Below are 18,377 nucleotides of genomic sequence, written 5' to 3' on the forward strand. Positions count from 1 at the left end.
CTGATATGGAGCATGGCCTGGATTGAAACATCTCCACTCTGACCACATCGCCTGCCAAAGCTTTCTTTATCAGAGCCAGGGACATCTCCTTGCAATCGCTGCAACCCACCACAGTCTTGTTGCTGTTTCCAGCCAAGGCTAGAGCTGCAAATGCTAGAGTCACTATTGTCATCTGCAAATGGATGGCTGACTATCTATGCATGCTCAATGGGCAACAGTGATCTTTGCTGACTAATAAAGCATTTTTTTTTTTTTTTTTTAGCTTTAAAGGAATGTGTTTAATGAGGAAAGTGAGAGAGAGGTGGAGGGGTTTTAGGACGGGCTTAAAGTACAATCACTAAATGTCCAGCAATTAATATCGGGGGTGACATTTGAAATTTTGGAGTGTTATTGCATTATAGAAATGAGGAAGGATGAGGCTGAGGAGAGAGATATATTAACTTGGAAACGACTTACTCCCCACATCTGACCTTTTTCTCCAGAATTTGGCAACTACTGTATCCATTTCTAGTCACCTCCTTCAGAAGTAGTGCCAGCAAGCTGGGAGGAGAAGCTGAATTTCATTTTGTCTTCCCTCCTCCTCACCTCAGCAATATTCACACTCTTCACTCTCCAGGAGGCATTCCTGGATAACACTGAAGAGCAGAAACCCAGCCCCAAATATCCCTGCCTCACCAGTGACCAACCGGCGGGGAGTTGCTATGCTTGGCTGGCGTCTGTTGAATCTGGCAATAAACCAGCGCAAGTGTTGCGTAAATTGCAGGCATCACGCTCAGGAAGAATGCCAAGGCCTTGGGGAGGGTGTAGAGGTTTATGGCAAGGGTGCCAAGGCTAAGGTATGTCAGTCATGTGGAAAGACGATTGAGCCAAGATAGTTCTCATTGGAGCAGGGAAGGTTAAGGGGAGTTCTCATTGAGATATTAGATATTTTTAAGTTATACGCCAGTGCTGCGCTGTCAACATATTGTCAACAGTAGTGAGTAAGCCATTCAGGGTTGAGTTGAGAAAGAATTTTTTTCACTCAGAGTTGTGAGCCTGTGGAATTCTCTCCCATGGAAGGCTGTTGGGGCCAGTTGGTTAGATATATTCAAGAGGGAAGTGGATGTGGCCCTTGCAGCTAAAGGGATCAAGGAGAATGAAGAGAAAGCAGGAGTGGGATACCGAGGTTGCTTGATCAGCTATGATCATATTGAAGGATGGTGCAGACTCGAAAGACCGAATGGCCCACTACTGTATTTCTATGGTATTAGTTGAGATATTGATGTCATGTGCGGAACGATACCAACACAATGCCAAGGCACAACATAGGCTCTGACTTGACTAAACTGCAAAAGTTTATTACATATTACTTAGTAACTAGTAAGTCATTACATGTAAAAACACATGATTGTTACTCTAGCCACATATCATTAATACTAATAGGCAATCATTCAGGACCTCTCTGCAACATGCTACATTGTCCATAGTGTTCAGGGATGCGTAGGTTAGGTGCATTAGTCAGGGGAAAATGTAGGGTAATGGTTAGCGGAATGGGTCTGGGTGGGTTACTCTTTGGAGGATCAGTTGGGCTAAATGGCCTATTCCCACACTGTAAGGATTCAATAATTTCTATGAACTTTAGTGAACTCATTGCACATACGCCAGCCACTCTCGTTAGCTCCCTCCAGGAGCAGACCTTTATATCCTCATGGACAGAGCGTATCTTGTGATATCAGTTAACCCTTTCAGGCACTAACTGCCTTATGCACCATGAGAATTATGAATGGTTTTGACAGAATAAATAAGTTTACACTGTGTCTAATGGTGAGAGGGTCAGTAATCAAGGGGATACTTTTAAGGTAAAGAATCTGAGATCAGATAAGGGGGGGAAATGTCATTTACCAGCAAGTTGTTATGATTGGAAATTCTCTGCCTGTTTGGAGAAACTGGGACAATCCAGATGTGACACCCACAGACAAACAGGAACTCTGACCTCTATTTGGGGTGGGTGAGAGGTCATGAGGGGAATTGAATTTAGAAGGAATTCTGAGGAACAGAGTGGAGAGTTGCTTTGTTTATAATTCTGTGAGGAAACTCTCAAGATACTGACACTAGTATTCTTGATCCCATAAGATTCTACTCCTCACCATCTCCTTCCATGTCTTTCTTGTCTCTCCAATTTTCTGCACTTCTTTTCCTTCTTTTGTCTTCTGTTCTGTATTTCTCTCTTTCTGCAATCTCTTTTTTTCTCTTCTCACTCTCCTCCCACTAACAGCCTCAATGATATTTTATACCTCGAAGTTTATAACATCATTCAAGCTGATTAGCCTTGCTGATCTTTAATTGACGTCCAGTTACTCCTTCGAACTTCACAATACTTTGGACTCCCCAGGTATTCACTGACCACCACAGGCTTCAGGTCCAGCAACACAACAATTGTTTACATTGTCATCCTTGGTCATAAGCAACCCTTCGCTCTGTTGACTTTTACCGTTTAGTCAAGTCAGAACCCATTTTCTGTAACTTCCTTATTTCTATAATTTCCACCAACTCCAGAGATACTCTGAGATCTCTATTCTCTTCCAATTCTAGCTTCTTCAGCATTCTGGATTTTAGTATTTCAAAATTCATTTGTATCAAGTCTTTTTGCATTGTACTTGGGGGTGGCTGGAGTGATTGATTTGTGAAATGCACCTCAATTCAGCCTTTGATAAGTCGTTTTAAAATAAACAGAATTTGCTGTTCAAATCTCCAAAGCTCTGGAATTGGCTGTGTCCCCCTTGCTTCTTTAATACTCTTTTTATAAGCTGCATCTGACCAAATGTTTGATTATCTGCTCCTGTATCACATGCAGTGCAGTGACCAATCTTGCTTACAATTCCTGTGAATCAGCTAGTGGTGAGTGACAGGCGCTACAGAAATGTAAGTTGATGTTAACTGATGGGACCTGAGCAAGTTGAAAACTTCCTGAAAGTAGGAGAAAGGGAGGACTGCAGATGCTGGAGATCAGAGTTGAGAGTGCGGTGCCGGAAAAGCACAGCCGGCCAGACAGCACCCGAGGAGCAGGAAAACCGACGCCCCAGGCATGATGAAAGTCTTTGGCATGAAATGTCGATTCTCCCGCTCCTCGGACGCTACCCGACCCGCCGCGCCCCTCCAGCACCGCACTCTTTTTTTTTATAGATATTTTTATTAGAAATTTAACATTTTTACAAGTTTACAAAAATAAACAAAACTCTCAGATATAAACATTGATATACAATTAGCTCAAATATACAATAGCCAAAATTTGACAAAAAAAAAACAAAACAACAAAAAAACCGAAAAAAAAACCAACAAAAAAAAACAAACAGACAAAACTCAACTATCTACTAATCTAACCTACAACTAACCAGGGTGTATATTTAAGTCTCTTACATGCTCGGGATGTGTTAACATCAGATATGATAAAACCCGTATTCGTGCGGGATTCCTCCCCCGAGGGGCCGCGGACCAGCCAGGTTCGTAGTCTTAATTAAATAAAAGCCCTTGTTAGGATAGCCGAAATATCTGTATTTATGTAATTCAAAAAGGGCTGCCATATTTTATAAAATAATTCGGTCTTTCGGTGCACCATATTTGTAAGGAAGTCAAGGGGAATACATTCCATAATTAGTCTGTGCCAATTTGAAAGTCCAGGGGGGCCCTCCGCCACCCAGTTCATCAAAATATTTTTCCTTGCACAGAAAGAAAGAATAGAAAATAGTCTCTTCCCGTATGTGTCCAGGGAGGGAAAGTTCGAAAAGCCCAAGAGGAGAGATACGGGGTCCACTTTTATTTCCGTTCCTAAAATTTCTGTCAGGGTACTTGCTACTTTAGTCCAATATCCACGGATCTTATGACAGGTCCATAAGCAATGTACAAGAGTGCCCACCTCTATTTTGCATTTAGGACACATTGGAGATGCTCCTGCCTTAAATTTTGCCAATCGAACCGGTGCTATATGGGCCCTATGAAGTATCTTCAGCTGGATAGCCTGGGTTCTGTTACAAATAGTAATTCTTCTAGCATTTTCCCAGATATCATTCCACGTTTCTGTGGAGATTTCTAGTCCCAGATCCTGATCCCATGTTTTAAGCAGATTATCCATATCTCCCGATACTTCATCATGTAGCAAATGATAAATATTACTGACGGAAGATACCCCCACTGGTCGTAGGACACTACATTCTCTATCGGATTTATAAAGACTATCTAATAACGTAGTCTTCTTCTGTATAAAATCTCGAATTTGGAAGTATCGAAAGAGGTCTCCATTGGGTAATCCGAATTTCTGACGCAGCTGTCCGAAAGACATCAGGACCCCATCTTTAAATAAATCCCCGAGACATGAGATACCCCTGGCTCTCCAGAGTTTAAAAGTGGCATCTGTTAACCCCGGTTGGAATCCCCATGCTCCCACTATCGGTGCATAGGGGGATGTTTTATGTGAATTACCCTCATTTTGCCGCATTATATTCCAAGCCTTGATTGTATTCAGTATTATAGGGTTTTTACAGTGATCTGTAATGATTTTCCTCTTGTCTGAGAATAAAAGGTTAATAAGTGGGTATTTTACTTGAGAAGCCTCGATGTCCAACCAGATTGATTGTGGATCAGACAAGACCCAATCAGCTATATAACTTAATAGGGAACTTAATTGATATTTCCTAAAATCTGGGAAGTCCAATCCACCCCTTGCCTGTGGAAGCTGTAGCTTCTTCAGCTTAATGAGGGGCCGCCTATGGTTCCAGATAAGGGAACTCAGCCAGCCGTATAATTTACATAAAGCTGTCCTCGGCAGCATCACCGGAAGCATTCTCATAGGATATAGGAGACGGGGCAGGATATTCATTTTGATTAATGCTATTCTACCCAGCCAGGAAATTGGCAGGTCTCCCCATCGCTGGAGGTCCTGCCTTATCCTTTCCAATAAATACACAAAATTAGCCTTATACAACTGACCAAATACTGGAGTAATAAAAATGCCTAAATATAAGAAACCCTCCAGGGACCAGCGAAAGGGAAAAAGGGAACCGTCCGCTAAGTGGGGTATCACAGCAAGGCCACCCATTGGCATAGCCTCCGATTTTGAAAAATTAATTTTATAGCCTGAGAATGCACTAAATGTATTAATAACTTGGATTAAGCGAGGTATGGACATCAAAGGGTTACTGAGGAATAGAAGAACATCATCTGCATAAAGGGTAATTTTATGTTTACCTGTACCAATCCTTGGGGCCACTATATTAGGATCAGCTCGTATAGCTTCTGCTAGTGGTTCAATTATTAGCGTGAATAACAATGGTGAGAGGGGACATCCCTGACGGCAGCCCCTACCCACACTGAAGCTATCCGAGCCTAATCCATTGGTAACCACAACTGCTTTGGGATCACTATACAATGTTGAGATCCATTTGGTAAACACCTGTCCAACACCAAACCTCTCCAATGTGTAAAACAAATATGACCATTCGACCCTATCAAATGCCTTTTCCGCGTCTAATGAAACCACTACTCCTGGTATCTTTCCCTGATGACAAGCTTGAATCATATTCAGAGCCCTTCTAACATTATTGGATGATCTACGGCCCTTAATAAACCCCGTCTGATCCTCCTTTATAATATGTGGCAGTATCCTTTCTAATCTCAGTGCTAACGTTTTAGAGAGGATTTTAAAATCTACATTTAGCAAGGATATTGGTCTGTATGATGTACAATCTTCTGGGTCCTTTCCTTTTTTGAGGATAAGAGAGATATTTGCCTCTTTCAGCGAAGGCGGGAGACAGCCCTGACTATATGCATAGTTATACATGTCCATAAGTGGACCAACCAGTATTTCTGTAAATTCTTTATAGAATTCAGTTTGAAAGCCATCTGGGCCCGGCGTCTTACCATTTTGAAGGTGCCTAATTGCATCAACTATTTCTTGGGGTGTAAGAGGAGCATTTAGGACCGATACTTGTTCCGGAGTTAGGTCTGGAAAAGTCAAATTTTTAAAAAATGACTGCATCCTCTTCGCCCTATCTTCACAATCCTGTGATTTATATAACTCAGAATAGAATTTTCTAAAGGTCGCATTAATCTTTTTATGATCATGAGTCAAAATACCCGTACTTTCCTTGATAGACATAATAGTCTGAGGGGCCTTTTTTTTCTTTGCAAGAAATGCTAAGTATCTACCCGGTTTGTCGCCATATTCATATAATCTTTGCTTTGCAAATAATATTTCCCTCTTAGCCGTTTGAGTAAGTGTAGTATTTAGAGCTGTCCTAAGAGCTGTAATCCTTTGCAATTTAATAATAGAGGGTCTATCAATGTACGCTGTTTCAGCCGCTTTTAAGCGGGTTTCAAGCAAATGCTGTTGTTCTCCTTTTAATTTCTTCTGGGTCGCTGAGTAGGAGATGATCAAGCCTCGCGTGTAAGCTTTGATGGTCTCCCACATCATTGACGGGTTGCTAGCTGTACCTGAATTAATTTCTAAAAAGGTTTTAAATTCTTGAGAGAAGTACTTTACAAATTTACTATCTTTCATTAAGAAGGGGTCCATACGCCAATGCCGAGGGGATGTCCCACTGTTCTTCGCCTTAGTTTCCATATATACAGCAGCGTGGTCAGAAATTGCTATATTACCTATTTTACAGGATGATATGGAATTTAAAAAAATTGAGGGGGCAAAAAACATATCAATTCTGGTATGACATTTATGTGGATTAGAGTAGAAAGAAAAATCTCTACCCTGTGGATGAAGACATCTCCATACATCTACTAATCCTAATTCTTTGTTCAGATCCATCAATTGTCTAGATCTGGGAGATACTCCTGCAGTACTCTTGGGAATCCTGTCTATTTCCGGATCCATAATACAATTAAAGTCTCCCCTGATAATTATATGACGGGCATCAAAAGCCATCAATTTTGAGAAGGCTTCCGTTATAAATTTAAAGGGGTGTGCCGGGGGGCAGTACAAATTTAAAATCCCATATTCCTCTCCATTTATGAGAGCTTTAATCAAGATATATCGTCCAGATTCGTCTTTTATCTGCTTTAGGATTTTGAAAGGGAAATTCTTCCGAACAAGAATAACAACTCCCCTGCTTTTTGAGCTAAAAGAAGAAAAAAAGGCCTGATCAAATCCGCCCTGTCGTAATTTCAAGTGTTCTTTATCTGACAGATGCGTCTCCTGTAGGAGAGCTATATCAACTCTTTCCTTCTTAAGATTTGATAATATTTTCTTCCTTTTAAGTGGCGAATTACTCCCTTTGACATTCCAGGTGCACCACTTAACCGATTGATCAACCATAATCCTCTGGGCCAATCCGAGACCCCTCGGGAGGGGGAACCCTATCCAGAACATCCCGGGCATGGAACATGTAAAATTTACAAAAATAAACCCTCTTTAATACACCCACAACAATACAGTAAAAAACTATTTCTAAATAAAGAAAATATAAAACGTATCTAAGTGGAGACTTTCCCCCTTGTTCCCAGGGGGCATCACTTCCTCTCCAAAAATCCCTCATATCCTCTCCCAACCAATGCCCCACCCTTGACCCAGGCACTCCTCAATAAAGTGAGGAAAATTCAAATATAATACAAAGCTAGAGTTAACAGTGAGCACCCCACCCCCACCCCTACCAACACCTGGGTATATTTGGTAATGTTAATACCATATATAAACATATAACTATAAAATTACCAGTTCAACAAATAATAATTAAATATGATAATACAAAATAACGAAGGGAAAAACAACCCCGCTCCTAAAGACAGAGGTAAAATCGAATAAGGTAACCACCTCCCCCCACCAACATTAACCAAATCCCCCAGCTTATATATACATATATATACATACACATACATATATATATATACATACATACACACACACACACACACACACATATACATACACCCCTCATATATACATAAAATAATAACAGAAAACAACTCCAAGGGGGGGGGGGGAGAAAATCAAATCCCTCTCCCCACCCCCCATAATAATATTAAGCAATAAGGTAAGAAAAAAAAAAAGGAGGGGATATAAACCAAAACGGGGGGGGAAGGCAGACCAACATCCATTATGTCCTACAGTTTATCTAAGAGAGTCCAAGAATTCCTTAGCCTTTTCTGGTGATCCAAAGTTATATACAGATCCTTCATGGTTAAAGCGTAACATCGCTGGGTAGCGTAAGGAGTACTGTACATTTAAGTCCCTTAAACGCTTCTTCGCCTCATCGAATGCCTTCCTCTTTCGAACCAGAGCCGGGGAAAAGTCCTGAAATAGCATGATCTTGGATCCTTTGTAGATCATAGCTTGGGGGTCTTTTCCGAGATTTCTAGAGGCTTCTAGGAGTATCTGCCTCTCCCTGTAGCTCTGCAGCCGGAACAGGACCGGGCGTGGGCGCTGGTTCGAGCCGGGCCCGCGTATTGCTACCCGGTAGGCCCATTCCACCCTTACCTGGCCTGATCCAGCTTGCAGATTTAAAAGTTGTGGCAGCCACTGCTCCAGGAATGCTGTAAGCTGGCCTTCCTCTTCCTGCTCGGGAAGGCCCAGCAAACGAATATTTTTTCGACGACCTCGATTATCGAGGTCGTCAATATGATTTTCCAAGGTCCGGACTCGCTGCTCGAGAGTCCGGACCTGATCCACGGCCGATTGAGCGGTTGTCTCCGAGGTCGCGGCCTTTAGCTCCGCCCCTCCAACTCGGCGTTGAATTTCTTCAATTTCACGGTCGTGCTTCTTCAGCGCGGCCGAGAGCGACTCCCAACGATTCCTGGATTCGACGATAAAGGCATCAATCTTCGAGTCAAGCTTGGAAAGCATTTCTGCAAGGCTTGCTACTGTTGGTAAGTCCCCCGGGGCGGCTGTGGACGCCTCTGCTGCAGCTGGAGAGTGTGGGGGAGGGGTTCCTGCTTGCTGAGAGCTGCGGGCTCCCTTCCCTTTAGTCATTTTAACTTAGGATAGAGTTGCTTAAATATAATATTACACCACTAATTCAGTTACTAAACTATTATAAATGATTTATAAATGATTTGGTGAGCTTGGTAGGGGGTAGGTGACCCACTGTGCCCAAGTCTTGGGAGGAGCACTATAGACTCAGTCTTACTGGGTCGCCGCCATCTTGGATCCCCAATAAAGCATTTTTAACATAAGTTCTGCTCTTATTTTATTCGCTCTGTGTTTGTCTTTCTTTGTCACTGAAATAACTTCATAGAGTCTGGTATCCCATCACCACATCATCCTTTATCTACGAGTGGAGAGTCCTTGACACTGATCCACCTCCCTCAGAGCCAGCAGTCAGAGTGATCAGGATGTCTGATACTCCTTTATTTTTTTAAAAACAATCTCCCCTTCTTCTTTTCAAGTGGTTCTTCATTACTTAGAATCCCTACAGTGTGAAAGCAGGCCATTCAGCCCAGCAAGTCCACACTGACCCTCTGAAGAGTAACCCACCCAGACCCATTCCCTTATTTCTCAATGTTGCCCCAGACTAATGCACCTAACACTACAGGCAATTTAGCACGACCAATCCACCTAATCTGCTCATCTTTGGATTGTGGGAGGAAACCAGAGCACCCGGAGGAAACCCACACAGACACAGGGAGAATGTGCAAACCCCACACAGACAGTCACCCAAGGCTGGAATCGAACCCAGGTCCCTGGCGCTGTGAGGCTGCAGTGCTAATTACTGAGCTCTAGTGCCACCCAACATTCCTGCTTTTTTTTTTTGCTTTTTTCCTTTTTTCCCCTTACTACCGCCTAATTAATAGTGCTTATTCTTTTCCCCAGCACCCATGTTGTGTGTGTGCAGATGTGAGAACATTCCTACTTTTGTTTTGTTTTTACAATAACATTCCTGCTTACATCTGTCATCCAGGGCTCTCTGATTAGACAAGATTAACAGCCCCAATCAGTGAACTCATATTCTATGAGGTCTGCCTGGCTGAACTCATTAGAATCACAACAATCCCTTTGTTTCTTCTCTCCCTGTTCATCCTATAGACTCACTAATTTTGATAAGATTTGATGATGCACATTTTAACAGGAAATGCTGTCTTATTTCATACATAGTAATTACCATGTTAAGTAAAAGATAATGTTTATCAATTATGAACTCCCCTGCAATCTATATAACCCAACTCTCAGACACTACTATTACACAGGAGTCCCAGATAATGATAACAAAGGAACTTGGCTCAATGTCATGGAGACGCAGTTGGATCTTCATACTTACTTGGAAGGGTAATGACTGCACTGAATGTTCCATAGCCACCAATACTATAAGAAAATCAATAGGTTTAACGATTACTGTAATATTCTCAAAACATGAAGAAAATTCATACTCAAATCACTTATCACTACTTCACATCACTTTGCTAAATTCAGTTGAACTTACCTCCAAGAAACATGTCGATATTCAATCGGTAACTGTAACACATTTGTAGCATTTGCACCAAGTGCAGTCTAAGAAAAGAAACATTATTTAATATGATTATAGGTGTTATTTTTTCATTTGCGCTACGTTGAAAATCTTGAGAGCCTCCATACGTGACACTGTGCCTTCACACTTGAAGCAGATATTTACAAAATCGTCCTCCCAAAATGATAAAAAAAAACTGCTCATAACAAGACAGGACAAGGCTGACATAGAATACATAGAGCAAAGAGTCATAGAGATGTACAGCATGGAAACAGACCCTTCAGTCTAACCCGTCCATGCCGACCAGATATCCTAACCCAACCTAGTCCCACCTGGCTATACCCATATCCCTCCAAACACCCTTCCTATTCATATACCCATCCAGATGTCTTTTAAATGTTGAAATTATACCAGCCTCCACCACTTCCTCTGGCAGCTCATTCCATACACATACCATCCTCTGCGTGAAAAGTTGCCCTTTAGGTCTGTTTTATATCTTTCCCCTCTCACCCTAAACTCTTGTAACATAATTACATTTACATATACATTTTGCCCTATTAATTTCCATTTTCCCTGACTTTCACTTATAACATTCAATATAAGGTTTTTTATGCAGAAAATTATTATGGATAACATTTGTTTTGCAGCTCAGACTAGTTCAAGGTTAGTAATCAGCTGTAGTTTTTATTTCCATTCTCCTACAAATGTCATAAATTGTGCTGTTTGGGGATTGTAGATGGTTACAATCAGCATCACTGTCACATAACAATTGAATAAGTCAGCTTGCATTTAGATACCAAGAATTTTAAATCATAATTTTAGAGACTGAATATCAAATTTTGTCTTGACATCTATCAAATTGCAGAAGTATTCACCCATGGCTTGTTTCACAATCCAAGTCAAGGCATTTGCTGGCAAGAGCAGCATTTATTATCCAACCCTAGTTGCTCTGGAAGATGGATGGGCTGGGCTGTATATAATTCCTGAAGAAGGGCTTATGCCCGAAACGTCGATTCTCCTGTTCCCTGGATGCTGCCTGACCTGCTGCGATTTTCCAGCAACACATTTTCAGCTCTGAGCTGTATATAGGATCCTTTGTAAAAACTTAATACAGCTGAAAGGTTTGCCAGGCCTTTTGAGAGGGCAGTTCAGAGTCAATCATATCGGCATGGGCCTATCATGAAACCAACCAAAGAAAGACAGTTTTCCTTCCTCAGGTAAACAATATAAGATTTTTGTGACAATATGAAGACTTTGAAATCGCTATTTTATTTACTATTTCCAGCTTTTTATTTCTAGAGATCAAAACATCAAACGGCCGTGACAAAAGTTGATCTCATATTCTCCTGATTAATAGTTAAGATTTCAGGATTGCTTACCCATCTCTTTTATTCAGTTGTAGAATGTGGGTATTGGGGGCATTTATTGCCCATCTCAGAGGGCAGTTAAAAGTTACCCATATTGCTGTGGGTCTGGAGTCACATGTAGACCTGACCACGTAAGGATGACAGTTTCCTTCTGTAAGGGATGTTAATGAACCAGATGGGCTTAGTTCTTAGATTGTTTTTATTGATTTCAAACTCCACCATCTTCTATGGCAGGATTTGAACTTGGGTCCCCGGAATGTTACCTGGGTCTCTGGATTAATACTTCAGCCATAATACCATTAAGGCATCACCTCCCCTGCTATTTTATTCTACCTTTGTCTTTTAAAAGGCACAAATGAAATTCTATTCTTATTTAAAGTTTGGCAATGTTTGCTGATGCTGAAACTGTGGGGCAACTGTGCCAGCACCATTGGCGCACACAGTTCCAGATGCTCTACGTTGCTGTGTCACTGTGTGTCCACACTCCACAGAATAGGTGTGATCCCCCGCATCTCAAACTCTCCCAATTCCCCGGACCCAGATCTCCTCCCTCATCTCCACCCAGTTCCCCATCTCCAGCAGAACTGTGCATGATGAAAAATAGGCACACAATTGAAACACTTCAACAAACCTCCTTCACTAGCATCTCCATAGAACATACTGGGTCCAGGTCGATGTGTTTGTTGATTGAATCAGTGGATGAGTGCCATGCCTCTAGGAATTCCCTGGCTGTTCTCTGTTTGGCTTGTCCGATAATAGTAGTGTTGTCCCAGTCGAACTCATGTTGCTTGTCATCTGAGTGCTTAGTAGCCACATACTCAGATGACAAGCAACATGAGTTTGACTGGGACAACACTACTATTATAGGACAAGCCAGACAGAGAACAGCCAGGGAATTCCTAGAGGCATGGCACTCATCCACTGCTTCAATCAACAAGCACATCGACCTGGACCCAATATACTGGCCACTGCAGCCGACAGCTGGAACTGACAACCGGAAGCGGCAGATACAAATCACTATAAATGCCAGAGGAAACATCACAGAAGCGCTTCACAGAAGGCTCCCAAGCACTGAGGATGTCACCTAGACAGGGGACGAAACGTCTGCAACACAAAATCCCAGCTCGGCAAACAGAACCACAACAGGGATTTAAACTCATATCTTTAGTTGAACTTTCTGGGTTACTAGCCCAGGAATATAAAGCCATCATGACAACTTACTCGCTAACCATGCAGTGTTATTGCTGACACATCGAATGCAACATTATGTGGATAGTGCAGTAATGACAGAAAGTAGTATGTAAAACAACCAGTTCAACACAGACTTCTTTGAGAATTTGAGCTATAGGGAAATGCTGAATCAGCTGGGGCTTTTTTATCTTGGCACGCCAGAGGCTGAGGGATGACCATAAAGAGGTTTATATAATCATGAGGGACACGGATAGGGTGAATTGTCATGGTCTTTTCCCCAGAGTCCAAAACTAGAGGGCATAGGTTTAAGGTGAGAGGGGAAAAAACTAAAAGGGACCTAAAGGGCAATTTTTTCACACAGAGGGTGGTGCATGTACAGAAAGAACTGTCAGAGTAAGTGGTGGAGGTTGGTACAATTGCAACATTTAAAAGAGATCTGGAGGGATATGAACCAAATGCTGGCAAATTAGACTAGACTAATTTAGGATATCCGGTCAGCATGGATGTGTTGGACTGAAGTATCTGTTTCCGTGCTGTGATGTGTGTGTTGTCCCAGTCAAAGTGGTGTCCATCTTTGCCTGTATGTATGGAAAATAGTGATAGTGGGTCATGTCTTTCAGTGGCCAATTGGTGTTCATGTATCCTGGGAGCAAGGATGAATCTCTGGCATTGCAGCGGAGTTATCAGAACATGTTGTTCCCAAGCATTATTCCTCCTTGAAAACTCTGCATTTTGGTTACATAACTTGCTTTCAAAATATACCACGTAGAAGGACAAGAGTGATGAACTTTTGGGAACAACATCGCCTGCAAGTTCCATTCCAAGCCAAACACATTCCAAGCCTAATATTCTAACAGCAGGCCCATTCCTTTACTGTCTTGGAATCAAAATCCTGGAATTTCCTGCCATACTGGTGGTACTCCATGAGATGAATTGCCGTGGTTCAAGAAAATAATTTACGACCACCTTCTCAAGGGCAATTGAGGATGCAAAGCAAATGCTGTCCTTGTCAGTAATACCCACATCATATTAAAGTATTTGTTTAAAGTAGTCTTTTTAAAATGACCTATTGTCCTAATTTTTGAAGGTTCATTTTGATAATGATTTTTCAGAAGATTTGTAACTCAGGTTGATGATAAGTATGTAAGTTAGCTTTGCTGAGCTTGAATATTTGTTTTCAGACATTTTGTCGGACAAACTAGCAGGAAACTTGCCACCAGGATGTATGAACACCACCTGGCCACTAAGTGACATGACCCACTATCACTAGTTGCCATGCATACAGACAAAGATGGATACCACTTTGACTGGAACAACACACACATCTGAGGACAGGTGAAACAAAGACATGCACGAGCATTCTTAGAGGCATGGCATTCTAACCAGAAGTCTATCGATAAACACATTGATTTAGACCTTATCTATCTTCCCTTGAAAAAAGAACCGGAAATGACATCACTCACCTTAAGAAACCAAGACCTATAAATAGAGAGGCGGGACATACCATCAGCTCTTCACCGGAGACTCTCACTGATGATATTACCTAGTATGGTGATAAAACATCTGAAAACAAACCTTCAAGCAAAGTTCATTTTGATAATTGCATTCCTTTCACACACAAGTACAGATTCACAAAGTGCAATTTTCAAGCATTGTGACTTACAGTCAGAGAGTCGCCCAAAGCAGCAACTATTTTAATATCTGCTGGCTTTAAAGTGTGAACTAAAAATCAGAAAGAGGAGATATCTTTTTAAAAATCTTCATTTAGAATAACAATTGTAAATCAACAAATTATTATAATTATAGCTTTAACAGCTTTGATGTAGAGCTTCAGTACAGCTGATCAGTAACTGTTTAATGCTGACACTTGAGTGAAAATTCAAAATATTCTATTCTCTAACACTGCCATATTTCAAGCAAAAAGAATAGAATTGGACAAATATTCTCAAGTGAAACAATATACAACTGGTTATAAAGAGTGCACAGACACATTAATAGTGTGATAAAAAATATTTCACACTCTAATGCAGATAGAAATTTTACTTAATCTAGGAAAAAATTGCAACCTTCTGCTCCCAACTGTAATGTAATTTATATTGCAGGCACCAATAAATAAATCGAAACAATGCAGATGCTGGAAATACTCAGCCAGTCTGGCAGCATTTACAAAGAGTCAATCAAAGAACATTTTGAGTCCAGTCTGATGTTTCTTCTCCAAATGATGATTATTTCCAGCACTTGCAGTTTTTATATGAGGAAGCAATAGCATATATTTACAGGACGAGCATCACTCTTTGTCATTCTGAATCCTGATGAAGGGTCCTGCCCGAAAAGTTGCTTCTCTGATTCTGCTTGACCTGCTGTGCTTTTTTCAGCATCACGTATTATCGACTCTAGTATAACACTCTCTGTGGCACAAAGCTGGTCCCATTTTTCTAAAAGCTGTTCTGTTTCTCAAGGATACTGTGTCCTTGATATTTTTCAGAGGGGTCATAAAACTCTCCCAGTCCTGATTAGATTGCTTTGGTATGGAGATTAAAGGGCATTGAGAGACCTTTTTATTTATTTGTAAACAGATGAGACCTAAGACCAAAGTGGCTATGTTTTAGAAGTGACCAGTATAACAAAAGGGGAGTGGGTCAGTTCTCTAGTTGAGCCGATCAGTCCAGAACTAATTGGGAGTTCAACAGTGAGCTGTGTGGAAACAGGTTGCTAAAAAAAAACCCTCTCTTTCTTTCTGCCCTTCTAACTTCAACCTGTAAGCATCTGTTCCATTTTTTAACTGTTGTTTAAGAGGGTTTGCTTACTGGGACTGTTGTGTATATTCAGAACAGCATAATTAAGTCTAGATTGGATAGACTGAGTCCTGTGGGGGTTCTTTATTCTGCTCTTGGTGTTTCATTGTGTAATTTTGTGAATACATTTCCATCTGTTTTACAACCTGGTAATCAGCCAAGCCAACTTAATTTTTACTGTACACTTACCAACACAAATTGTAAAGTTATGGTCTGGGTTATCTGCTCAAGAGTATTTTGAGTGGTCTGGCCTAGACCATAACAGATTGGGGGCTCTTTGTGGGATTTTAAACAGTGAGTGGTAGGTGTTGGTGTCTTTGTTTTAGGTGTTGGTTTGGTTGGGTGGACTAAGCTTGGGATAGTAATGGCTCTTTCAGTCGCCAAAAGTTTTCTGGATGTGGATGCGGTGACTTTGGAAATTTTGCAAAAAGTGAATAAGACCAAGCTGCAGGAATTAGCCGAGAAGCTGGAATTGGAACTGCCTGCTTCTGCGAGGAAAGAAGAGGCAATTACAGCAGTAGCTCAGCATTTAAACTTGCTGGAGAATTCATCAGAATATATAGAGATAGCAAGAATTCAATTGCAAATGAAGCAGCTTGAGTTAGAGGCGAGAGATAAGGGCAGCAGAAATAAAACAGTTTGAGTTACGATTAAAAGCAGAAGAGAGGGAAAAAGAGAGAGCAGCAGAACAGAGAGAAAAAGAGAGAGCAGCCGAAGAGAAAGAAAACGAAAGAGCATTTGAATTTGAAAAATTGACACTTAAAAAGGAAAATCAGAGTAAAAGGCTGGAGATAAAGGCTGAGCATAGGCACAGTGAGAAAGAGAGTGAGGAGGAGCAAGCCCCTGGTGGTCAACAGCCGAGTGAGAAACTAGGCTTAAAGCATTGCCGACATTTGATGAGGACGATATGGAAGCCTTTTTCATATCATTTCGTCACTGCTAAGCAAATGCAGTGGCCAGTGGCAGTATGGGTTTTGTTGATCCAAACAAAACTTGTCGGTAGGGCTAGTGAGGTATTCGCATCACTATCAGAGGAGGCACCTGGGGAGTATGAGGAGGTGAGAAAAGCCATTTTAAGAGCATATGACCTTGTACCAGAAGTGTATAAACAACGTTTCAGGAATCTAAGGAGGGACCCTGGTCAAACCTATATTGAGTTTGAAAGGATCAAACAGAGTAATTTCGATAGATGGATAAGAGCTTTAAAAATCAAGCAAACCTATTAATTACCTCTTAGAGAGGTAATTATTTTGGAGGAATTCAAAAATTCACTGCCTGAAGTATCCCAACTCATGTGGAAGAGCAGAGAGTTAAAAAAGCAAGGATAGCAGCTGAAGTGGCCGATGATTATGAGCTAGTCCATAAAACTTGGTTTGGCTTCCAGAATCAATTTCAGTCCATGAGGGATAGAAACTGGGGCAAAGAGAAATCCTCATGTGGAAAGGGAAAGGTAGATCTCAGTGAAGATAGAACATAGAACATAGAACATAGAAGAATACAGCGCAGTACAGGCCCTTTGGCCCTCGATGTTGCGCCGATCCAAGCCCACCTAACCTATACTAACCCACTATCCTCCATATACCTATCCAATGCCCGCTTAAATGCCCATAAAGAGGGAGAGTCCACCACTGCTGCTGGCAGGGCATTCCATGAACTTACGACTCGCTGATCATAAGGATAACTTACCACAGGGTAAAAAAGAAACCCTTGAGGGGGACAAAGAAGTTAAAAAGCTCCAGTGTTTTCATTGTTATAAAGTAGGCCACACGAAATCAACGTTGGTGGGCTAGGAGAAAGCCAGATATCAGAAAACCAGACAAGCCTAGGAGTTTTGTTGGACTACTAACAAAAAGCACAAGGAAAGTTAGATAACTGCCTCAGAGTGTACAAGATGATCAGAAGTTGGTTAAGGAGGAAGTGCCAGACCTGCTTAAAAAATATACATGCAAGGGTAAAGTTCATTCACAAGTTTATTCACAGGCCAGGAGTAGTAGTTAAAGAGGTTACAATATTAAGGGACACAGGAGCATCTCAATCTGTGATGCTGAAGGATGAGGAGACATGTACTCCTGAAGGTCTATTGCCAGAAAAGGTACTGGTAACAGGAAATCATGGTGAGACAAAAAAGTAGTCAATTATGTAAAGTGAGGCTAGAGAGTCCAGAGAAGATTGGAGACAATGTGGTAAGAGTACTGGACAAACTCTCAGGTCCAGGAATACAATCGTCTTGCAAATAATATTGCTGATTCACCAGTAGGCGTGCTGCCTACTCTAGTTGAAAAGCAGTAGAGATGCAGGCAACTGAAGAAATGAAGGATGCCTATTCAGGAATTTTCCCAGATTGTGTGGTCACAAGATCACAGAGGCACAAGGTGAAGCAGGAGAAATCAAAAGGCACAGATAAGGAAGCTGACATAGTTTTATCCGAGACCTTTTTTGATCAGATAAGTGGGACAGAGCAGGAGCAACCAGGTAAACATGCAAGTATCTTTAGCTCTGCTAGGCTTATTGAGTTACAGCAAAAAGATGAGGAGTTAAAACAGTTATATCAAAAGGCATTTACAGAGAAGGAGAGTGAATGCATGCCTGTGTGTTATTACTAA

The 18,377-nt window shown here is 41.4% G+C and overlaps 1 protein-coding gene across 4 annotated transcripts in view; it reads right to left on the minus strand.

Annotated features, from left to right (window-relative positions):
- The window catches only part of LOC122553958 (phospholipase B1, membrane-associated), an 88,521-nt gene that overhangs the window by 51,197 nt on the left and 18,947 nt on the right, over nt 1–18,377 (minus strand). For 3 of the 4 annotated variants that reach the window (XM_087989473.1, XM_087989472.1, XM_043698462.2), the window contains 3 exons: nt 14,643–14,701; nt 10,398–10,465; nt 10,236–10,279 (listed from right to left, as the gene is read on the minus strand). In XM_087989473.1, coding sequence (XP_087845599.1) covers nt 10,236–10,279; nt 10,398–10,465; nt 14,643–14,701 — 171 coding nt within the window. Of the gene's footprint in view, nt 1–10,235; nt 10,280–10,397; nt 10,466–14,442; nt 14,523–14,642; nt 14,702–18,377 lie in introns of all 4 variants that reach the window. The other variant, XM_087989474.1, reaches the window with a different exon arrangement.

This window comes from Chiloscyllium plagiosum, unplaced genomic scaffold (genome assembly GCF_037043375.1).
Source record: "Chiloscyllium plagiosum isolate Xiang-an unplaced genomic scaffold, Cpla_swu_hap1 HiC_scaffold_8, whole genome shotgun sequence".
NCBI lineage: Eukaryota > Metazoa > Chordata > Chondrichthyes > Orectolobiformes > Hemiscylliidae > Chiloscyllium > Chiloscyllium plagiosum.